The sequence below is a fragment of the Maniola jurtina genome, chromosome 2 (genome assembly GCF_905333055.1).
Source record: "Maniola jurtina chromosome 2, ilManJurt1.1, whole genome shotgun sequence".
NCBI lineage: Eukaryota > Metazoa > Arthropoda > Insecta > Lepidoptera > Nymphalidae > Maniola > Maniola jurtina.
The window spans coordinates 1,633,788-1,659,818 of record NC_060030.1 but is presented as its reverse complement, the minus strand read 5'-3'; the positions used below and the strand labels follow the sequence as shown (position 1 = coordinate 1,659,818).

General features: G+C 33.7%; 1 protein-coding gene across 1 annotated transcript in view; it reads right to left on the bottom strand.

Moving 5' to 3' along the window:
• LOC123875451 (neuronal acetylcholine receptor subunit alpha-7-like) overlaps positions 1–24,703 on the bottom strand; it is a 164,269-nt gene extending 139,566 nt beyond the window's left edge. The window contains exon 1 of the mRNA XM_045921285.1: positions 24,580–24,703. Within this exon, the coding sequence (XP_045777241.1) occupies positions 24,580–24,622 (43 nt within the window). The 5' untranslated portion in view covers positions 24,623–24,703. The remainder of the gene's footprint in view (positions 1–24,579) is intronic.
• Between the last annotated feature and the right edge of the window lie 1,328 nt (positions 24,704–26,031).

The window sequence follows — 26,031 nt, the reverse complement described above, 5'->3', positions numbered from 1 at the left end:
TATATTATTATAATAATAGGTATAGGTATCGCACACCGATAGTAGGAGGCATCTTGGTAACTCTAGTGCTCTTATTGCGCACCTTTGTAGTCAAAGGAAGTCTACAGTGGATGGTGGATACATATTCAGCAAAGGATCATACATGTTTCACTTTGCCACAATATAACTTGTATATATTTCTCGTGTATATTCTCTATGCTAAGACTAAACTTACAAGTCTATTACAATACAAGTAATTTTATTTGTGTATGTATTTTATATCTGTTATTGTAAAAGAGACAAACTGTAATGGGATTAAAATGGGTATTAAAAATACAACGGCATACAAAATGTATATGTATATTCTACGTATCTTAAAGTTACTCTACGTGATCAAATCAGAAATGTGGAGATCCGTAGAAGAACCAGAGTAACCGACATAGCTCAGTCGGTTAGTGATGATAAGTCATTCTACCTGTTCTATTTACAGACTTTACTACTAAATGAGTAATAAAATAGAACAGAATAAGAAAGATTTTAAGTGCAAAAAATCTCGTGAGCTCTCAAATTATCGAATGATATAACGGATTACGTACGGTTGGCAGTCGCAAAACCAAATCTACAGTTACAGAACCTACAATTACACGAATAATAACCGTATAACTGGTATGAACATAACAAACCCCGGTTGTCAATAACGATTGTTCACATTAATTCGTCCGGAGTAACACGAGTGAAGCTCTCCCGGCACCCTAATGGCACAAGGATGATAGATGTACAGCCCACACGATGCCATCGTAAGACCTGCTATAACTCTAAGGGCCTCTACAAACCGTACAACATTGATCGGCCGATAGTTTTCACAACTTATTTGGTCAACAAAAGTTATACAAATAAATACAAATAATTTATTTCCACAAAAGATTAATAACTAAGTACAATTAAATTTACATCTTATTAAATACCTACAATTCTAAGTACCTAAAACAAAGTGAACTGTAAGCACTAAGCATATACAATTAGTAAGATAACTTAGTTATTAATACAATTTAGAATGTTGCAAGATCAAGGACTGGCTATCCTAGCTAGATTTTTTATATCTGTGTTAAGGATAAAAGTTGTGCAGTTTAAACTCGATTCAAAATCACTACGTGCAGATCAGTGAGAATCATTTAATTCCGCTAATCAGGCAGGTTAACATATTAATTAGACTGCATTAATAAGATATTGTAGATTTATATCTCCGAGTAATTCATGTTTTCCCCCTGATTCCCTCATGACTATCATGTGAAAACTGAAAGTAGTTAAGTACTAAGATCTTACATTTTAAAGGCTACATTAAACTCAGAGGTTATATCGATCTACCAATCAATCAATATAGGATCTAAGAAGATGTTATGATTCTTGTTCACTACACACAGATCAATGGGAACCGTTCCAAAGCATAGAACTTTTTATAGTTGTCTAAAGCCAATAGTTCATTTAGCAATAGCAGTACACGTCAAGCAACTGTTTTCATAATCATACACGCAGATCAATGCGAACTGAAGGTCACCAATTAACAGAATATCAGAACAGTAGTTATAATATGCCAGGACCTGGTTGTGCAGGGATTTTCTTCACATAACTGTGGGTGGCTTTATTTTAGTTATAACATCGTAGGTAATTAAAGTTTTGAGTTTCGGCCCTACTAGAGCTGCGTGGCGAGTGTCAGTCGCAATCTCAGCTGTCATTACGCCACGCCGCTGTCGCTATTCGCGCCGTTCATGTTTGTGGGTGGCTCCTTAGTCGCTTGAGGCCAAAGATGCATGTTTCCGCGCCGCTCCGCTCGCCGCACCGCTAAAATCGTAGACAGGCGGTAACAAGGGTTAACCATGTATGCAAATGCATACGACGTGTGTAGATAGATACGTATGTACCATTTTTTTTTAATTTAGGTAAAATTTATACGTTCATTGTTTTTGTTCTAAGTACCTCATTTAATTCCGAGTACGTAACTAGGTACGTACGTACATATGCTCTTTAGGCTTGACATCGAAGGACACCTGGAAGAAACATGTCCAAATAAAGAGGGATGAGATCTATCATAGATATAGAGGACTGTACTGGATGCTCTCAAGGAACTCCAGACTCTCTCTAGACAACAAGTTACTGACATACAAAGCAATAATAAAGCCAATATGGTCATATGGCATACAACTTTGGGGATCAGCATGCAACTCCAATATTCAAATTATACAAAGAGCTCAAAATTATATTTTGAAACAACTGTCCAACGCGCCATGGTTCCTACAAATATCGGAAATTCATGAGCACTTAAACATTAACACAGTAAAGGAAGAAATTCTAACTTATAGTTGCAACTACAAAACAAGGCTTACTAACCACCCAAATCGCCTGGCAGTGCAGCTGACAATGCCATAGGCAATCCGTCGACTAAAGAGAAAGCACATACTAGACATTTAGCTGAGACTTATGGAGTTTTCCCGCTGGGGAAGTTTTCTCCTAATGAACGCCAACTTCCTCCAACCAATCTGCTCATAGTCCACCGACTGATCGCATGATAAGGCAACCCCTCAAAAAAAAAAAAACGCTTGACATCGCTTTATGCATAAAGTTACATTTAAGTAATTAAAGTATCCTCGCGGGACAAAATTCATTTTTGTCTAGGTTGAACTTGTTTACTCATATCTCATAAATAAAAACTGTTTGCATAAAATGTTACTGACATTAATATTATGACAATTTAACCACGGCCTAATTTCTAACAAATTCTAATTTCTTTGATACGTTACGGTTCGGTTTACCTCTTTTTAGCATAAGGCTCAAGCAAACGCTAACAATCGGTCAACCGACAGCCGGCTATCAATAGCCGGCTGAATTTCAAACGAACAATACAAAGGATCATGGCTCTCTGCAATAAAGAATATAACGTAGAGAAAAAGAATCTAAAAGGTGTTTTGTTTGTAATAATGCGGTTCGTTCAGTAAAAATATAACTGAAAGATCACAGCCCGGTCACGGCACAGTTCTGTAACCTTTAAGTAACTGATGCAACTAACGGCCGTTTAACCAACTGATGCAACTAACGGCCGATCAAAAATTTCTAGTCTGTGAAGCCCTAACAAATATGATAGATGTTCGCCCATACGATGCCAACATAAGACCCGCTATAAATCTCGCTGAGGCGAGCATTTCACTGGATATCGTCCGATGTACTGCTTTAGTGGGATTTCTCTATGATGTCGTTATGATGTCTAGGCTTGGACACGTGAATGATGAAGTAATACCTAGGTGTTTTATGTTTAAAAGGTTGTTGATACTAAAAGCAATGCACGTTTAAATAAAAATACAGCATATTAATCTTGAATACGTCTTAACAGAAATTATGTTTTCGATACCAAATAGTATGTGTAAAATATAAAGCATGTGGGAAGTTTTTGATTTCCCGAGATATAAAATAGTTCGTCACCGGAATATGAGTCTTAACGATTTGACATGATGTTAAATTAACAAACAGAGTATGGTGAAATCGGGTAATGGTACTTAGTATAGATTCGACAAGTACCTTTGTGGGCATGAAAATGACAGTTATTTTGAAACACAGCCGAAGGTAAAAAATTGCTTATGGCTCCTCTTAATAATTTATATCTCAAAGCAAAAAAAAAAAAACAAAAAAAATTACACGGTAGCGACTAGAAAGCATTTCTTCTTTTATGAAGACCCGATAGGTCGATATAGCAGCCTGAATGAACACCTGCTACAAAATAAGTATTTGTGAGCCACCGGCGCGGCGCCTGACACCAACATCCAAAGCCTACTTTCCCGGCGTTCTATTTTGCTCGCGGTCGGTTTTCAACAATGAAAACACGATAAACTTTGTTTGTCGGTAGATTTTTTGGATGCGGCTTTAAACTGACCGAATACAAAGAGGGAATTTTGAAAATATGCAGTTCCCATTTCTGTTAGTGTTGTAGCAACTAGCGAATTATTTAAATTGTATACTGTTTCTGCAATTCTATTTTTTTGCTAACTTGATTGTGATACCAACAAGTTGAGCTGATGTTCCGTGAATCTCACTATGATGAAAAGTGACAATGCAAGATGACGGTACGCTTAGATTAAGGGTTGGTCTCTATAATCTTAGTAGGTACGGTAATTTAATTAACCACATAGTGCAATCTACGCACGAGGCGTATGACTGAGCAGTGTACAAAAACAGATCTCAGTGGAACTTGTATCTTTGGCTGCGCCTGCGCAGATTGCCACGTTGCAACTTCAGACTGGACCACTTGTTTTGCAATCACTGTATCTCAAACCGAACAAAAATTTACAACCTCTCGCACTGCCAAGGGTCGCTGGTAGAGATCTCTTAAAAAGATAAGTTCTTCCCTGTCGACTATTTCTTTTTTTTCTCTTTATTGTTATAACTTTCTGATACAAATAAACAAATAAATAAATTAAATAAAGCTATTAAAATAAAATTATCAAAAACCATTATTTTTATGACTACAAATTAGTATTATCTTTTCAAAAATAAGTAGTACATTAATACTAGTACGTAATATACATATACAATAAGTGGGTACCTATACAGACAAAAACCTAATCGCTATTGAAAATGGCATCCAAATTGAATATCGATCCACGTTTGCGGAGGTAACAGTATTTAAGTTTTAAATGGAGTTTCCATAGAGTTTGCTCTAAATATATGCGATCTTTATTACGATGGATAAGATCAACCCCGAAACTTTTTCGTTTTACATTTAGCTTGGATCATAAGATTTGTGGAATTATTTGCTGAAATAGACACTTGAAAGTTTGAAAAAAGTATCCTCCGCGAGTTCTCGTTATACCAATTTAAACCGTATGGCGAAGTACAGAAAGCTAAGTTTAAGTTGTTAAGTTTAGCTACACCCTAATCCGTAATGCATTGCGTCTAAGATTCCCAAATTCTAAGTGGCAATGAAAGAAAAGTAGGTATTTCTTTCTTAGTTGTGCAAATTAGAGACAAAATAATTCAAATATTCCAATGATTCTTTTATTTTGGTTTACTTGAAAGAATATCACTACAACTAGATTTCGTAACTATAGGTATTCCAAAATGAATATAATATCGCATAGTAGTATAGAGCGAACTTGTAGATAACTTCTTAGAACTGGTTCATACATCACCTAAGTTAGAAACTCTAATTTCTAAGCTTCAAATCCTATTTAAAACATTGCGTTATAAGCGCCTCCACATTCTAAATGAATTAGGAAATTCTCCACTTTAGCCTAACAAACTAAATTTCCTTAATAAAGTGCTGCAGAACGCTCCGAAATGTATTTTCGCTAAAACTTGTTAGCAGAAAACAAAATATGGCATGAATATCAAAACAAATAGAATTCGAATTGTTTTGTTTATTCACACAACACGAATACACGAGAAAATAAATAATTCAAGTATAAACGTAAATTGTTCACAGTAGAATAACTCTAATGGATGAAATAGGTATGTACACGCTTTTTGGAAAAGGAAAATATAAACCAGAAATCGAGAATTAATAAAATTTTAGTATCTTCATATTAATTCCGGGTTTTCATCATCAGATTACCATAACTTTCAACATTGATTGACCATGATGAATTTACTTAGAGTGAAAATCATATTATGATAGTCAAAAACTGGGTCGAGTCTTCTAGACTATACTTCATACTGACTCTGATTTTCGTAGGTCCGCTTTTTCGGGCGGACGCGGTAAGAACTACCTAGTTATTATTATTTTGGGTGCGAAGGTACTGATCACGAGCCATAGTCTATCACGCTGACCAAGTCCGGATTGGCAGATTTCACAAACCTTTGAGTACATTATGGGGAACTCTCACTCTCAGGCATGCAGGTTTCCTCAAGATTTTTTTCTTAACCGTCATGTAACTATACTTATCTAGCTTTAAGTTATATAGTTATTAGTACATGACAGCAATTAAATAAATAAATAAATAAATAAATATAAAGCGTGATATATATAATTACTCAAAACGCACATAGCTTGGAAAAGTTAGAGATGTGTGCCCGGTATCGAACGCCAAACCACCCGACTACTAGGCTGATGTCTTAACCACTAGGTTATTAGCGCTTTTTACTGCACCATTGTAATGTAATGCTCAAAATCGAATCCAAAATTGTTACATTACATATACCTAATTAATATTATGGTCTTGGTTAGCAGATACCCACTACGAAGCTTTAGTAATTAATTATCACCATTCCGACCCTCAAAAGGAGTACAATACTACTTTAAATAAATGATTTTGACTTTGACTTTGAAGCTTTTTTGCTGAAAGTGCATTGTCCTTCATTTTACGCTTCAAGAAAAACAGCCTTCACAATGTATCGCTGTACAATTTACATCAATGATTTGCATAAGACACGCCAGAGTGGAACAAAGACACGGTGACGGTAAGTCCCTTTGTTGGCGTCATAAAAGAAACAATGGGGAGTTTTATCATAAGCAATAAAGGGAGATGCTGAATTCAGAGATATTTATACATTTTTTATATATCCACGTCTTTTGGGAATACAAATACGAATATTATTCAGTATTTGATGACATTCCTGGCGCAGTGACGAGTTCTTCAGGTCGAATATCTTTCCTAGATTTCCTCGCTATTAGAGGAAATAATATTATGCGAATAAAAATGCTTAATTGTTACGTCTGGCCCACTCTTTACAGTTGTGAGACTTGGACAGTCAAAACAGTACTCAAAAAACTAGAGGGTTTGAAATGGGCTACCGAAGAAGCTAATAATTTGGGTCCAAAAGCTAAGAAACGATATAGTCATACGATGCGCCGGTAAAAACAGAGACTGAGATAGAGAGATTGAGATAGAGAGACTGAGATAGAGAGACTGAATAGAGATAGAGATGATTTTGTCCATAAAACGAGTCATATCTTCTGACTTGAAAAGATAAATTAATATGACTCAAAACTGAGGAATAGAGAAGCTTCGTTATAGAAGAAGAAGTCGTGACTTATGAACATCCGGGAATAGACCAATGTAGCACAAGTTTTCGTTTCGTTCTGGACATTATTAAAAGAAGAGGCACGAGAAGAAGAACATAAGATTAAAAACTTCTTTATCAGGATACCAGGGTTAGATGTTACGAGATTGTTTGATCTAAACCTTACTTTTTCAATTTGATTTAACTTGTTATATAGCAGTCATGACCGAAAGGTATAGCGAACTACCATCTTCCTATTTATAATTTTTATGATAATGCTTTACACTCACAATAAAATTATTTACAATCTTACTGTCATTATCATTCAGTTTAACGACTGCTCGAGCAGTTAAACTACTATACGACCAGTTGATGATGACTGCTCAACTTATCCGTAAGTATATGGCTTTACTAGTCGTAATAGTAGCCTTTTATATTAACCAAAGCTTTGTAATAGAGGACAGTTAGAAGGTAATTTTCTAAATGGAACTAAAGGGGAATATTAAACTTTTGCTTAAGAGTGCTTCTCTTCATTAGAAAGCTCGTCAAAGTATTGTTTAAAAAACTAAACAGTCTTAAGGGTGGATTGTTAGTATAGGATTTCTGAGGAAAATTAAGTTTCCTGGATAATACACATAACTATGAAAGAAACAGGGCAAAACTACGTTAAAAAGTTTTCTTGTAGTGTTTTTCATAATGAAGATCTAAGACGCCCTTTTCTTATTGAAGATCAGTAAGATATCTAATATTTTTCAAGATCAGGGTGTACCGTGAACGGCATTGTAATCCAAACCTACTTCAAGTTTAGATATCGAAGAATTGGTAGAGTTCCCTACTAGGTATCTGCGTTTCTAGTGATGTTAATTTACGTTTTAAAAATGCATAGAGCATTACTTAGCCTCCAGATCTTTACTGAGATCTGATTCAGATTTATGTTGTAGAAGTTGCTAAAGAATTTCATAAAGCTGTAGTTAAGTGTCACTAGTCTTCATAAGTGATAAATTTGTGAAAGTCAGTGAACTAGGTACTATAATACCTTTTAGAGTGTGATGATGAGACCGCACACTCATCATCACTTCTAGATGACCTACGTAAGTAGTGTTGAATTGGGGATCCTGTATCAAAATCCATGGGGATTTTGGATCACTCTCGCTAACGCTCGTTCGCTACGCTCACCGTGATACAAAATCCCCATGAATTTTGATACAGGATCCCCAATGTAGGCTACTGTCCACAACAACACATTAAATAAATGGAGTATTCCTAAATCCAAGCAACAATTAATCACTATCAACAGTGAGACAAAATCCTCAATGACTAGTTATTGCGGATCCTATATCATACGCCCGCACCGCACAGTGGATGATATAATACGATGAGTTCGACGAGACTGCGGCATTCATAAGAAATGCGAACGAGCCCATATGCATGATAATTTTACGTCTAAAAGTTTGCTCTCGCATAGTTAACCATTTGATTTGTTGCGCTCAAATTATTTTTGTATATTGATCGTGTTTCTGCTTGATCCGGCATTGCTGTATTCATTAGTATGAATTTCGATCGATTGATTCGAGGCTTGCGCATACTTATAATAGGTTGGATAAAGGTAGACTCTTTAAATGTTTATAGCTCATCAGAAATATATTCGTATTACATTAACGATTGCTTTTCCACATATCGGACATAACATTTTATCCAACGATAAAGCACATTTAGTACACGTTATAGCATGACCACATGGTATATAACACGCAGCTACTTCTTCTACAAGACAAATTTTGCAGCAAAGTGTTTCTTTAATATTTTCAACACATAATATGTTTCTGTCTGCAAAAGAACTTATTATATTGTTATTTACAAATTGTTCAGATACTTTTGATGCACCACAAACATCTTTGCTATCACTTTGTAGGTATGTTTCACCCTTCACAAGTAAAACATAGGGACAGGACGGAAACCAGCGTGCGTGCTCCGACCATGGATGATCTTCGATGCCCCAGTCTTTGAGCCTGCCATCACAAAAGTAACAAATCACGCGATCACTATCTCCTGTATAAAAAAAACCAGCATCAGCCATTTCTTGAGGTTTTTGATTTAAATCTTGAGGCCAGGTATCAAAACTTCGCAATCTTGCGATTTGAGTTGCATAGCGAGGATATTTAGGATATATTAACTCCATTCTGATCTACAAACAATGAATTTTGGATAAAGATTTATTAGTAAAAATATATTATAGCAGATTTCTAGTAAGGTGTGCAAGCTTATCATACATTATTATTTATCGAAAATTAATTCTTTAATGATGAATTTAGACACATTTCCCGCTATTTAAATATATTTCGATTGTTATAAATACTTTGATAAATAGAGATTAATGGACGAAAAAAATACGTACAATGCGTACTAATATAATAAATTCACTGATGCCCCCACGACTTCATCTGCATGGATTTAGGTTTTTAAATCCTGCGGGAACTCTATGATTTTCCGAGATAAAAAGTTGTCTATATCTCTCCAGTTCTTTTACTATACCCACGAAAAATCATGTCGATTCGTTGCTCCGTTGCGACGTGATTGAAGGACGAACCAATAAACAAACAAACAGACACACTTTAGCATTTATAATAAGTATGATTAGTGATGCAAAAAGGCGTCTGTCTAAACTAAAGACTAACGGCTGAATCTTGCCGAAATTTGATACACAGACAATTCACATCTTGGAGACGGATCCAGGATATTTTTTGACGTCGAAAATTAAAGGATTTCCACTCAAGTTTTAAATCAAATTCGCAAGGAAGAAGATTGAAGCATCAAATAGGAGCAAATATTATTAGACCTTTCACAAATTTTATACCTACCTATGGAAAGTAGTAAAATGTATAACCTTTTAACATTTTAACTATCGCGAGTCCGACGCATACCATTCCTTTTACGGTTAGATCTCAATTCACTGCGTAACTATAAACAACAGCGTCTTCCATGCTTCAAAATCGAACACCTATAGCTGATGCGGCAATAATTTATACGTAAGACAGTGTTCATACGAATGTATAAATCTAGTCTGATTACTTTCGCAAATATAAGTTTTATGTTGTGATGATTTAGTGTTTAAAGTTACATGCGCAAATGTTTAAATCTAATTTATTTCAATCCATTTCGTTTATTATGAAAGAGGTTTTAGAATTCGAGCGTATAAATAGGTCGATCCTAAGCGTCACCATTCCTTTCTTTCCGAGTTTTGGATACGACGACAACAACAGTCGAAATAAAGTATGTAAGTATTTTTATTTTATATGTTTATTTTTGAATTAAGCAACTAGGTACCTATTGAATTTTTATTTGGAGTTTTCATGTTGATAGTTACTTAAATTGTTTTTCAGGGCCTCTTCATCTTTCATCAATCCATTTGACGAAGACGAAGACCCCATCGCTTTGGTGCAGCCCCCATCAACATCGAAGTCTCTTAAGAAGAAACGTGAGGTGAAGCGGAAGAAGACGATCAAGAAAAAGGAGGTGACTTCTTCTGCTCCGAAGAATCCGTTCGAATCGAGCGGATCGGAATCTGAACCCGAAACGTCTCCAAATACACCTACGAGTCCATCTGTTAAGCGGAGGAGGTTTATTACCGAATCTGAGGTGAGTTGTCTTATTTATATTTTATTGGATTAAAGCTTTTAAAAGACTTCCCAATAAGAATGTTGTTAGGCAATTGGTCTGTATATAAATTTATGAATATAGTTTGTTAAAGTTATTATTTTGTTAGGGATCATATCCGAAGGGTACCAGTGGGATCCTATTACTAAGCTACCGCTGTCCGCCCGGACGTCTGTCTGTCAGCGGGCTTTATCTCATGAACCATAATAGGTAGAGAGTTGAAATTATCGCAGATGATACTAAATTGAATATTTTTCAATTTCAGGATGAATCTACTAGCAAGCCAGTGCGCGCTGCGAAATTGAGAAGTTTTCTCAGTCGGCGCGTTGCGTCGGGGTATACATCCCAATCAGACCCATCGAAGAAAGGCAGCTACTACTTCGAGCTGCGCGTCTACAACTCTGAAGAAGTGGAGAAACTCGCGAACAATGAGCGTTGGAAGCATGCCATCTGCACACTAAAACTTGCAACTGATTTAAATTCGGTGGTATGGAAGTCCCTCACCAAATTAATTGATGATAGTAAGGCTGAACTAAAAAATATTCAGCCCATTTTATACCCTGCAAATGAAAATAATTTCTAAGATAAATTTTGTAAATTAAATTTTGTAAATCTTAGAAATTATTTTCATAAATAAATTCAAAAAATATTTCATCTGCAACATATTGTATATAATAAGTATGACAATTAAATTACTATCTTTATGTTTGTGCCTGTAAATATTTTTTAACGTGTTTTTTTTACAGAAATTACAAAGCCTAAACCATACAAAGCCTAGACCATACAAAGCCTAGATCATACAAAGCCTAGACCATACAAAACCTAGACCATACAAAGCCTAGACCATATGAAACTAGAAATATAAAAACTAGAACCATATGAAACTAGAACCATATAAAATTAAATTAACGTGTTTTTTTTACAGAAATTACAAAGCCTAAACCATACAAAGCCTAGACCATACAAAGCCTAGATCATACAAAGCCTAGACCATACAAAACCTAGACCATACAAAGCCTAGACCATATGAAACTAGAAACATAAAAACTAGAACCATATGAAACTAGAACCATATAAAATTAAATAAAAATGTCTAAATGTTCATATCGAAAGATTTGAAGTTGGGATATTAATAACGTGATACTTACAGCCCTTATACTCTTACTAAGTCTGCACATTGTCTGAAAATAACTAGATTACTTTATTTTAATACAGTCATCTCATAACTATCCAAAATTTAAAATCTAGAACTGAGAAACTAGAACCATACAAACTAGATACTTGACATGTTTGAATGTTGATATCGAAACATCGCATTACTTCCATTCTATTAATAACTGTTTACTGTTTATTAGCCAATAGCTTGATTTATTATTTAGCTGTATTTCCTTACCGATTTTTTATACGCAGAATATTAAAACCAGAACTGAGAAACTAGATACTAAATAGATAAACAAGATAAGCAATTCTATGAAATTGAAAATGTTTTTCTGCAAAGAGTGTAACCTTTATGTTAAAACATCTATATCGTCACATAACAGAACAAATACTCATAAATCTAATAGTTTATTTCAATCTAGATATGAGAATGTGCAAATTATAAAAACGGCTTTTAGAAACAGAATAGTCAGTTACAAAGTAAATCCGACCTCTACAACTTTAGTTCCAGAGAGTTTTTTTTCACAAATATTTAAAACCACACGCGAGATCATAAATATATCTCTAAAGAAACACACTGCCATTAAAGTAAATTTTGAGTTATTTGTTTCGTATATTTTACCAAAAAATTTTGAAAAGTCTATTAAATCTTTCAGTACTAAATATGGTATTATAGTCCAAAGTACTGATATTGATAATTTTTTATTACAATGTGCTCAAAAGTTAACTTGCAAATGCGCAGAATTCGAACAGTCAGAATCTGGTTGGACAATTGATTCTATCAGTCATTTGGAGATAAATATTAATAAATATAATCCTCTGAAAGGTGGATCATATTTGGCATTACCATCACATATAAGAAATACAAAATCATGTCTAAATATTCATAATTTCGATGATTGTTGCTTTTTATGGTGCATTGCTGCTAAAATGTATCCTACAAAACTTAATTCCAATAGAGTTTCATCATATCCTCATTATTCATTGCTTTTTGACATAAGAAATATGACATTTCCTCCGGGAATTGAAGATATTAAAACCTTTGAGAAGAACAATCCAACTATTAGTGTAAATGTTTATGGGTTAGAAGCCAATAATACAGTTACAGGTCCTTTGTATGTGACTTTAGCTCGAAAACTTACCCATGTTAATTTATTATATATTACTAAAAATGACAAAGCCCATTACTGTTTGATTAAAGACTTTGGCCGACTTGTGCGAAGGCAATTAACAAAACACAAGTCTAAAATATTTTTATGTGATGAATGTTTTTTATATTTCGCAAATGAACAAAAACTACACAATCACGATTGTGCTAAAAGACAAACTGTACTTCCAGAAGATGGTAGTAAGTTGCATTTTTCAAACTATGAGAGAACTCAAAGAATTCCTATCGTGATATATGGCGATTTTGAGAGCTTGCTTTGTAAATATTCAAACGAAAATAAATCTCTTTATACTGAAGATATACAAACACATGAACCATCTTGTTTCGCTTATTACATATGTTGCCATTCTAAACCTGAGCTTAATGACTTTGTAAGCTATCGCGGACCAAACTGTGGTAAAAAATTTGTTGAAAGCATTACGCGAGATGTAAAAAGATTGCACGGTATTTTAAATACAAATAATCCAATGTTTCCTCTTACTACCGAAGAGTTGACTTCATATAATGAAGCAAAAATTTGCTGCATCTGTAAAACAATGTTTAAAAAATATGATATAATAGTAAAGGATCATGACCATTTTACAGGTAAATACCGAGGCCCTGCTCACAACACTTGTAACATAAATGCAAAAAAATGTACGTTTATACCGATCATTTTTCATAACTTGAGTGGTTATGATTGCCACTTATTTATTAAAGAATTATCAGAAATTACCGGAAAAACGAGCTTGATACCAAAATCTAAAGAAAAATATATATCATTCACAAAATTTTTACCTATTGATAAAACAAATGCTGCTCAACTGAAGTTTATCGATTCATTTAATTTTTTGAGTTCGGGTTTGGATAAACTGGCAAAGAGTCTTCATCCGAATGATTTTCAGCATATGCGTGTATTTATTAAGGATGAACACTTATTAAATTTGGCCTGTAAAAAGGGTGTCTTTTGTTATGATTATATGGATGCATGGGAGAAATATAATGAAACAAAGTTACCAAAACATTCGATTTTTTTTAATAAACTCACAGGTGAAAATATTTCCATTGAGGATTACGAACACGCTTTAAAAATATGGAAAACTTTTGGTATAAAAAACTTAGGAGAGTATACAGATTTATACTTACAATGCGATGTCTTATTACTATGCGACGTTTTTGAAAAGTTCAGAAATATGAGTTTAGACTATTATAATTTAGACCCCTGCTATTATGTATCATCTCCATCTTTAAGTTGGGACGCAATGTTGTTATATACTAAAGTTGAGCTTGATTTGATTTCTGATGTGGATATGTATCAGATGTTAGAAAAAGGTATTCGAGGTGGTTTAGCCCAGTGTTCATTGAGATATGCTGAAGCAAACAATAAATATTTACCATCCTACAATAAAAATGAGTCAAGTACGTACTTAATTTATTTAGACTGTGTCAACCTTTACGGTTTTGCTATGATGCAAAAAATGCCAATGCGTGACTTTAAATTTTTAAATGAAAATGAAATTAAAAATTTTGATGTAAGGAACATTTCTAAAAAAAGTCAGTGTGGATATATTCTCGAGGTAGATTTATGTTATCCGGATAATATTCATGATGCTCATTCAGACCTACCATTTGCTGCGGAAAAATATTCTCCTGCTCAAAATCAAAGCAAAAAATTGGTGGCAAATTTATATAATAAACATCGTTTTGTTATTCATTATATGCACTTGCAAGAATGCTTAAAGAATGGTTTATTGCTTTTAAAAATATACAGAGTGCTATCTTTTTATCAGGACAACTTTTTAGAGCCTTATATTTTTTTAAACACAAGTCTCAGACAAAATGCCAAGTCTGATTTTGAGAAAGACTTTTTTAAAAAGCAGAATAATTCTATTTTTGGAAAAACGATAGAAAACAAAAGGAAGCAGGTTGACGTAAAACTAGTAAACGTTTGGAGAGATACTACAAATAATACTAATAAATTGAATGGAGCGGAAAAATATATTAGTGCACCACATTTTCACAGTTTATCAATTTTTTCTGAAAACTTAGTAGCTATTCAATTGAAAAAAACAAAAATTGTCTTAGATCGACCAATATATATTGGATTCACGATTCTTGAACTGTCGAAAACGCATTTGTATCATTTTCATTATTCGGTCATAAAAAGAATCTATGGAAATAATGTTCAGTTATGTTATACGGATACTGATAGTTTACTATATCTTGTAAAAACTGATGATTTTTATGAAGATATGAAAGATAACATTCATTATTTTGATACTAGCAATTTTGAAGATGATAATATTTTTAATATGCCGAAAGCTAATATGAAAATACCTGGATATTTTAAAGACGAAATGGGAGGAGAAATCATTTCTAAATTTGTTGGTTTACGCGCAAAATTATATTGTTTACTTTCTGAGAAAAAAACTATCAGTAAAGCAAAGGGTATCACGAAGCCTGTGACAAAAAAATTAAACTTTGAGAAATATAAGAAAGCCTTATTTTGCAATGAAAATATAAGAGATGATATGTTTGTCATACGATCAAAAAATCATCAGGTTTTTACTCAGAAAATTAATAAATTAGTATTAAATAGTGATGATAATAAAAGGCAAATAATGGAAAATGATTTTAAAACTTTGCCTTGGGGGCATTACAGCACGATTCTTTAGTAAAAATATTATGCTAAGTACCTATGTATTTTACAAATTTTTATGTGTCTAATTTTAATATTAGTTTTAATGGTAATTTAGCATTTAATAAATTTGATTAAGTTTACCACAGTGTTTTATTTCAAATAAAATCACAACATATTTTATATTCCCTTTATTAATTCAACCAATTATTTACATTACTTCATAAACTTAGTACTTAACATAAGATTAACGTATTATAAAAACTTACTACTTAATGGAAAATATTCGGACTACAACTTACTTGCATGATATGAAAATATAAAATATACTTTATACTTTAATTAGAACTCATTTATGCTTTTTATTTTTACAATCGCAAAATAACAATAAAATAATATTAAATTTAACTATTCAGGCACACTTAGCTTTTGTATAATCCTATTAATTAAATCTTCTGTAGCATCCATCATATTGTCATAATTATCACTCACTATGTACTGTACACTCAAATTAGTCTTTGCACTGTTCTCCTGTTCTTTACTATCAATTTCAAGTATTTCAATTTTTATAATGTGGCTTCCCTTTGCTTTATTTTTCCGTATAACAAAAGATGAATCTGGAGCTGGTGAAATCACATGATCTATTTTTGGAAGCTTCTTTTTTAAAGACAATTTATTTTTCTTTTTTATGGTTTTCAAACTGGTGTTATTTTCAAGTGTTTCATTATTTTTTTGCTCACGTAAAGCTTTCAATCTATTCTCTTCTTCTCTTTCTAAAATAGCATCCAAGTCTTGAGCTCCATAAAATGGATTATTCATACTTGTGTTTCTTTCGTCATCCGTGAAATAAAAGTCCGACATGATGCTGTAACAAAATACAAAATTTTATAAATATAACAATAAAACAACATTTATAAAAATATCAATAAACAAATTCTAAAATAGAAAAGAATACAGTCAAAATATTATATAAGTAATTTTTTTCACTAACCAGAAGCGAGTGAGTTCCTTGCGTGAGAAGATCTGGGAATGAAAATTGTTTAGTAACAAATCTATGGAGTCAAGTTTTCAAAACAATTGTATATACTTGTATGACATTCGTCCGCATTATGCAATCTCTAGCGACATGTTAGAACCTGTTTAATATTAAGTTCTTACGAATTTCAATTTCATACTATTATCACAAGGTTTAAATTAAAATGTATACCTACATTTTAATATAATCATCGACAAATAATAGTGCGCTAGACAAGTGCGAAGTGAAACACGAATGTGATACCTACAAGCAATACCTTAAAATTTAAATCAACTAGCAATAATATGAAGTTATTTAATAAGTTGCATTTTTAAAATTATCATCAATCAGTAATATGAAGTTGATAAAACAGGCTGAATCATTAAAAATAAATTATATAGATGTTGAAACACCACCACCATGCTTTAGCCGACATAGTAAACTTCTACCAAACACAATTCGATGCATAATTTGCGGACCCTCCAACTGTGGGAAAACAAATATTATGATAAACTTATTATTGCACGAAAATGGACTTAAATTCCAAAATGTTTATATTTACTCAAAGTCCACTTTTCAATCTAAATATTGTTTCCTACAAAAAGTTTTTCAAAATACTCCAGATGTTAAATTTATTATGTTCAAAAATAGTGAAGAAGTTATTTCGCCAACTGAAGCCTTAAGAAATTCTATTTTCATTTTTGACGACGTGACTTGTGAAAATCAAGTTAATATTCGAAATTATTTTTCGATGGGCAGACACAAACAAATTGATTGCTTTTACTTGACCCAAACATATTCAAAAATTCCTAAGCAATTAATACGTGACAATGTTAACTTTTTAATTATTTTCAAGCAAGATGATATAAACTTAAAACATATATATAAGGAACATGTTAATTCTGATATGAGCTGGCATGTCTTTAAACAATTGTGTGCAAGTATTTGGAAAGATCCGTTTATGTTTTTATCAATCAACAAAGATTGCGAACTAAATAACGGTCGGTACAGAAAAACATTTGACATATTCGTGAAATTCGACTAACAATTTTACAATTATATACCACATACGAGACACAAATTTAGTCAGTCAAATGAGAGCACTGGTAAGAATACCTACCCATATTTAATTTAAAAATGGAAGCCGTTGTAAAGAAACAATTAATTAAATCAATTGAAACCATCAAAAAGAAAGCAAAACAAATGCGTGAAGAAGAAGATGATTTAGAACTAAAAAGGCGCAAACTTTTTAAATCCATAACGGATCCATTAGAATCCATAGTATTGCAAAAAAAAGAAAATAAAAACAATAGTCACCATGATTTACCAGATACATGTTCACCTTCAACTTCTGATAAAATTAAAAACATAGAAAATGATGATAAAAATTATGTAACACCAAAACCAATAACTTCTACCCAAAATTTTGAAGAAATCGAAGAATTCTATACTCCATCTCCAACGCCTGAAAAAAGCAATGAAATCTATAATTTGAATGTACCTTTTGGTGTACGTAATGAAAATAGTAATTTAATGATTGGAAATACAAAAGTAACATTTTCAGATGGTGATGCTCATAGCAAAAATATGATGGCTAAAATAGGAAATAGATCCTATGAAGTAACCCCAGGTTTGGCAGAATTATTATTTCAGAGTAAACCAGATGTAAAGATTGTATCTGATCAAGATAAATTAGTATATAAAGATATTTTATGCAATACTAGTGCACATAGGAGAGATTATAACCCTACGAATCAGATTAAAGGCGATAAAGGGACAAAATATACTAAAATTGTGAAACCTCTCTTTACTGATAGTGAATTAAAAGAAAAAAAACAAGGTGGTTTTATGCCAACTCTTAAAACTTTGAAAAAAAATACAGATTTCATATACTGGGATGATCCGAATGAGTTAGTAGATAGATTGAAAATTTTAATTGCTTCAAAAGATGCTGGCAACACTAGTCATGACAATGAGATTATATCAATAATTGAAGAACTTAAAGAAGCTGGTATAATAAAATAAGTATATAAAAATAAAACCTGGTTACATTTTTGCTTAGTTCTATAAACACTGTTGAACATGAATGTCAACAAGTTTGGTCATCATGTACACAAGAAACTGAAAATGGATAGCTCTGCCTTAGAAAATATCTTTGATGCTCAACATAAAATCATCAAACATGTTGGTACACCCATTGACCCAAACGACTGTGCTACTAAACTATATGTTGACAAATTCTTAGATGGGCTCTATATACGATTAAAAACAGTAGAGGAAACATTGTTGCAGTTAAAATCAGAAATAAATAGTCTAAAAAGGAATATAGAAGGTGTAAGTCGTAAATTCAAAAAATGAGCAAAGATAGTGTAGTAAATGAAATACATAAAAATGTTAGGAAAAATTTTCCTCGAAGACATGTTATACTTAAAGACATTGATGATGTATGGCAGGCCGATTTAGTTGATATGCAATCATTCTCAAAAGATAATTCACAATATAAATATATTTTAACAGTCATCGATGCTTTTTCAAAGTATGCATGGGCATATCCGCTTAAACTTAAAAATAAAGAAACTGTGACTGAAGCATTTAGTAAGTTACTAGAAAAAGGTCGTGTTCCCAAAAATCTACAAACTGATTTAGGAACAGAATTTTATAATAGTTGTTTCAAAAAATTATTACAAAATACGGTATAAATCATTATTCCACTTATTCCACTAAAAAGGCGTCAATAGTAGAAAGATTTATAAGAACGTTGAAAACTAAAATGTACAAGCAATTTAGCTTGCAAGGGAATTACAAATGGAATGATGGAACCCTCGAGCACATCATGAAAAAATATAACTCCACATTTCACAGAACAATTGGTACAGCTCCAGATAAAGTTAATGAAAAGAATAAACAAAATATACTAAAAAGATACAGACTACTACAATTATCAGCACCATCGCAGAAACGTTCAAAATTCAAAATTGGAGATTATGTAAGAATAAGCAAATACAAAGGAACTTTTGACAAAGGATATACTCCCAACTGGTCAACTGAAATTTTTAATATAGCTCAAGTTCAAAACACTCATCCAATTACTTACCTTCTAAAAGATGCAAGACAGCGACCTATTTTAGGATCATTCTATACTGAAGAATTACAAAAAACAAAACATCCTGATATATATCTTATTGAAAAGGTTTTAAAAACAAAAGGAAATAAATTATATGTCAAATGGTTAGGTCTGCCGCCTAGTGAAAACAGTTGGATAGATAAACTAAATCTTTTATAAACACATTTTATGTTAACAACTTTCAGTCTCTTATTATCTACGATACTGAGCAGAGTTCTCTTTTATTAAAAATGGAGAAACAACCATCCAAGCGTAAAATGACTTTGAGAAGAAAATCTAACAATTTGAAAACAAGTAATTCTGGTGCTGGTTTTAAGAAAAGCTTTAAGGATATTGTATCTCGCGCGAAAAAACATATCCATAAATTGAAACCTAAATGCAAAAAAGCTGCAATCGAATTAGCTCTTGCTGCTGCTAAGGAATTAGCAGCGACATCTTCAGTTAATGTACCGCGTATAATACCCATACCAAAGACAGGTGGGGTTTTGCCACTAGTCCCCATATTTGCAGGATTGTCTGCCGCGGGCAGCTTAGCGGGTGGTACTGCTAGTATAGTGAAAGCAGTCAATGCTATTAATTTAATGAAAAAAAAATTTCAAGAACTAAAGAGACATAACGAGAAGATGGAAACATTGTGTATCGGAAAAGGATTATTTATAAAGCCCTATGGTAATGGTTTGGGAATATACACAGCAAAGGAAAAAAACTGATTCGGCGGCTACCTAATCGTGCTCTAAGTAACTTGGATATTCTAAAAATTTCAAAAAATATTCCTTATTTCAGAGGTGTATTTATGAGAAATGAACTTCCAAAATATCCTTTTAAAAAAGAGTGTGGTATCATCAACTTAGATAGCTCTGAAAATCCTGGAACTCATTGGGTAGCCTATGCAAAAATAAATAATTACATTGAATACTTTGATAGTTATGGTAATTTGAAACCGCCTAAAGAATTTGTAAAATATGTGGGAGCGAATATTAATTATAATTATGACAATTATCAAGGATCTAATTCTTATAACTGTGGCCATCTATGTATCAAATTTCTTATTAATTTTTGGAATAAAAATTGAAAATAAATAGATGATACAAAAATATGTAAGCTCATTTAACCATCATGTCTATTACACTCACGATCGTGGGTGAAAAATCTATTCTAGAATCATTTTACGCCCCTCCTCTTATTTTGGAAGACGAATATGAGTGTGGCTTAGTATATTTTTCTGCATTTAATTCAATTCCAAATGTAGACTATAATAATAATGTGTTTGAATATGGAGAAGAGAAAAAAAGAATTCTTATTCAACCAGGTGCTTACGATTTACAAGATTTGTATGAATACCTAAAAGAAAGAGTTGAAAATTGTGAATTACAAATAAAATCTAACATCAATACAATGACATGCTCTTTGTACTGTACTGAAACTATAAACTTTAATTCAGAAAATAGTATTGGACCTATGCTAGGTTTTTCTAACGAAAAACTAAAAGCAAATAAATGGCATGAATCTACAGAATCCGTTAACATTCTACCACTGTCTGTCATAAGGATCGAATGTGATCTTGTACAGAGTTCGTACACTAACGGTTCTCCTTCACATATTATTTATGAGTTTGTGCCAAACATTCCTCCAGGTCATAGATTTATAGAATCTCCAAGTAATGTGATATATTTTCCGGTCAAAAGAAAGATAATTTCATCAATAACAATAAAAATTTTGGATTTGGAAGGCAATAATATAAATTTTAAGGGCGAAACTATTGTTTTGTGTCTTCATTTGAAAAAGTCAAAATGATCGTATTTAACAAAAGTAATTATTATAAAGAGTATAACCCAACTATTAAGAAAGTTATTACCAAGGAAAGTGTAAAACAAAGAAGACGTGTTAGAGTATATAAAAAAATTCATCAGAGTAATAAACAATTTCTTAAAGCCCTCGGCTTCAAAGTATGAGCCTCCTTCAGATCAACGAATTACCTGAATTCGATAACTCTATCGAGAGTTATGAGGTTCATACATATAATCCATACAATAACAGTTTCAATGAAAATGATGAAATTCGGATACCTATTCACCAGCAAGATATTTACGTGTTACCATCAGCCAGTTCCATTTACATTGAAGGAAAAGTTTCGGTGACTCATAAAGATCAAGCTGGCAAAGTTCAAAAGAAAAGTGTTGACTTCAGTAATAATGCAATTGCATTTCTTTTTCAAGATATCCGATACGAAATGAATGGTGTTGAAATCGATCGTATTAGAAATGCTGGAATAACTACAACCATAAAATCTTTCATTTCAATGAATAGCGGTGACAGTAAAGCGGCTGCTGCTTGGGGTTGGAATATAGACGGATTTAAAAATCAAAATGGAAATTTTAATGCTTTGATACCCTTAAATAAGATTTTAGGTTTTGCTGAAGACTACAATAAAATAATAATAAACTGTAAACATGAACTCATACTTAACAGAGGTAGTACTAACATAAATAGTGTTGTCATGGGTAGCGATGATATTGTAGACATTGATATACAGAGAATCCAATGGCGAGTACCACATATTAAAGTATCAGATCAGCAAAGATTAATACTTTTAAGGAAATTAGAAAAAGATAATCCCGTACAAATAGCATTTAGAAATTGGGATTTGTATGAATATCCATTATTGCCAAAAACTACCAAACATTCATGGGCGTTAAAGACTGCTTCTCAATTAGAAAAACCTCGATATGTTATATTTGGTTTGCAAACTAATAGAAAAAACGTTAAAAACAGAGACAGCACAATATTCGATCATTGTACATTAACCAATGTCACATTATTCCTGAATTCCCACTATTATCCGTATGATGCTTTAAATCTCAAGTTTGAGGAAAATAAATACAGTATATTATACGACATGTACACCAAGTTTCGTCAGTCGTTTTACAACCTTCCTATTGATCCACTGCTTGATCTTCATACATTTAAAGAAATAGCGCCTTTATTTGTCATAGATTGTTCCAGACAAAATGAAAATTTAAAAACTGGTCCAGTTGATGTTCGTCTGGAAATAGAAACGTCTCAGGAAATTCCAAGCAATACCAGCGCTTACTGTTTAATCATAAACGATCGTCTTGTGGAGTATAGGCCGCTGAGTAACATTGTTCGAAAACTATCATGAAAATTATTGTGGACGTTCAAGGTTTTAAAAATGATCAAAATTACTTTCTGCCTAAAGAGATTGCTATAGTGTATAGTGATCGAGTTCAAGTTTTGTTAATAAAACCGCCATATCCCTATGAATGGCTAACAGACACAGAAAAGAAACAAGTTAAATGGATTGAAAAGAATAGAAAAATATTATGGAGCGAGGGAATCGTGCCTTACGAGACCTATAAATACCATCTAATAGATATTTTAAAAAATAATGATATTTATTGTAAAGGCCTTGAAAAGCAGTTATGGTTAAAAGATATATTAAGTAATCCTAACGTACATAATTTAGAAGATAAAGGATGTCCTCGTTTATTAACATTGTATGAGTTGTATAATTCACATTCTGACATATATAGTTGTGTTTATCATCCGACCATCTGTGCGCTGAAAAATGTAACTTGTTTAAAAAAGTGGTGTATGAATAATAAAGTTTTAGATGATTAAATATGCTTGTTTAACTTCCATATACCTGCTTCTTTTATTTAATTTACTGATTATACTGGTATTGAAAACACAATATTTGGTGTAGGTTGTTATAGCCAAATAGTTGTTTTTCATGTTGTAAAAATATTACATTTGAAGAGTAATTTTAAAATTCAAGGTTTCTTAGTACCTATCTAGTTATTTGCTCGTGCAAATAGAATGAATATTTCGTTCTTAAACCATGTGAATAGTTTGTTCAAAATACGGATAGTTGATTAATTTTTGCTTGGATTTAGCTACACTCCATTTATTTAATGTGTTGTTGAGGACAGTAGTTTAGAATTGGGGAATTCTGTATCAAAATTGGTGGCGATTTTGGATCACGGCGAGCGAAGCGAGCGAGCGTAGCGAGAGTGATCCAAAATCCCCACCAATTTTGATACAGAATCCCCAATTCAACACTACTTACGTACTTGGAGTAATTGCTATTGTGATCAATCATCAAATCATTTTAATTAAACCTTACTGAATTTGCTATTCAAGAACTGAATGGAAAAATTCCATTATTTAGCAGAAACAATTGGCATCTTGAATCCTGAATGAAACGCCCTCTCACGTTAACAGAATAAATTATGTGCGCCGAGAGAGGAGACTCTTATTGAATCAAGCTTTTGTTGTATTTTATTTATTTATGTTCTTCAAGGGAATTCGTACTGTTCAGAGATTTTTCTTATTTCGCGAATATATTATCATGTAAAGCTACAAGTTGTTTTTATCTATTTTTTTAAAACTGTAGCGACGGTACCTGTTTCGCCACCTGTGGGGAAACTTTATCTAACGAACAAAGACGTTATGTCAATTTTTGTATTGGGAATCTGGCAAAATGTCAAAATCCGATAAATAAAGTTTACCTGGCGGATGAGAAGTCTATAATTTCTAAGGATATTTCGATTGAAAATAGGTAAAAAAATTGTCCGGAATCAGTCAAGCTGAGACATTTTGGACATAATAGTAATATTTACAGTTAATAATGTGTTCCGATGCCGCTCCAACAAGAGTTTCCCGAACGAATCTTACAACCGAAGTTTACCTGACCGCAGCAGCTCCTGAAGATGTCGATACCTTACCAGCCTCCAACAACCACATCCAGATCACTCACAAACACGTTATCGGCATCGATTGATAAACAAGTTGATAGCAAGTTGGGCGGAAACGCCTGTTGCGCGCGGTGCCAGCAAGCGGCACCACGGCGGCGGACTCACCGGAGATCAGGGCGAGCAGCGCCCAGGCCACCAGCATGACCATGGCGGCGACGCGCGGGCATACCACACCCGCGCCCGCTGCGCTAGCACTCCGGCGCGCTCATGCGGCCTCCTCGACGTACGGCGGCCGGCCCGAGCGGCGCTCGGCACGGGACTGAGCCTTCCGCCCCGGACACCCCGCGCACCCGCACCCCGCACGCGGCCTCACCCCGGGCACCGACCTCACCCCAGCTGCGCAGCCTTCAGGTGCGCGCGGCACCCTGAGCCCTGCCCCTTCAAAACTCCTCAGATTAGGCCATTGTGCGGACGACGCGTAAATGAGGATGTCGGAGAGGGGAAGTGGGGCAGCGAGGGCAAGGTCGCTGCAGCCCTGGCCGCCGGGGTCCTAATCTTGATGCGCCCTTTGTGTCCCCTGCGCGCCCGCGGGTCTACTCCGTTGTATTAATCAAGTTCCATGCTCAATGGCGCCATGCGCTCTCATTCATCACGTGGGCGAAACTTTAATTACCTCGCAGTTTTATTTCTTGCTTTTCTGTTGTCTTATTAGCTTCCTTGAGTTCTTGTAGCGTTGAATGAGACCGAATAATATGTACTAATAAACCAGAAAAGTTGTGAATAATTCTGTTAACTGTAAATATTTCCACTTCTCCAAAATAGGTATAGGTATGGATATGGCGGCGCGACCAGCATAGCAAAAACAAACAGTACCTATTAGCCGCCAGCGGAAATTAAACTTTGAACTAGTCGAGCTAGATCCGGTAGCTAGCAGTAAAACTAGCAGATTCCTTCCATTTTTCCAGCCTCTACAGCGTAGAGGCGTCTACGTACATACAGTACGCTCTAACATAAATTTTATCATTCATAATTCTTTGACGCTTTTCTAAGATAACAATTTATTCCTTACTGTGATCTCACTTGGTGGTAAGTTATCATACAATCTGATGATATTGGGCTAACTTTGTAGGGCAGCTTAATTAAATCTTGTCCCATCTTGCATCGTATCGGAACCTAGCTACGTCTTTGCCGGTAGAGCGTAGACGCGTCTACGCCGTAGAGGTGCTACCATGTTTTTGACAAACTTTACTAGTGCAATTCGGATTTAAAAATTGTAAACTGTCTATGTTAGTAACTCTAGTCCATAGACGTACTAGTCTATGGACTAGAGACTAGTTTGCGTAGACCGGCTAGGAGAGCATCGGAAAGAGTCTTGTTTTTCACATGTACTTCTTGAACATCGAAGTATTCGCTCGGCACAAAAATAAAAACTAGCATATCATTTGATTTTGGCTGCACCATGATTTACTATCGAGTGAGATCGCATAGGTATATACCATAAATTGTAGGCTTTGATCGCAGACTTTGTCTGCGAACCCGCTTATCACGTATTCAATAATGTTGCAAATCGAGAAATAATTAGCACGTTTTGAACTGCCAAATAACATAAAGTTTTGT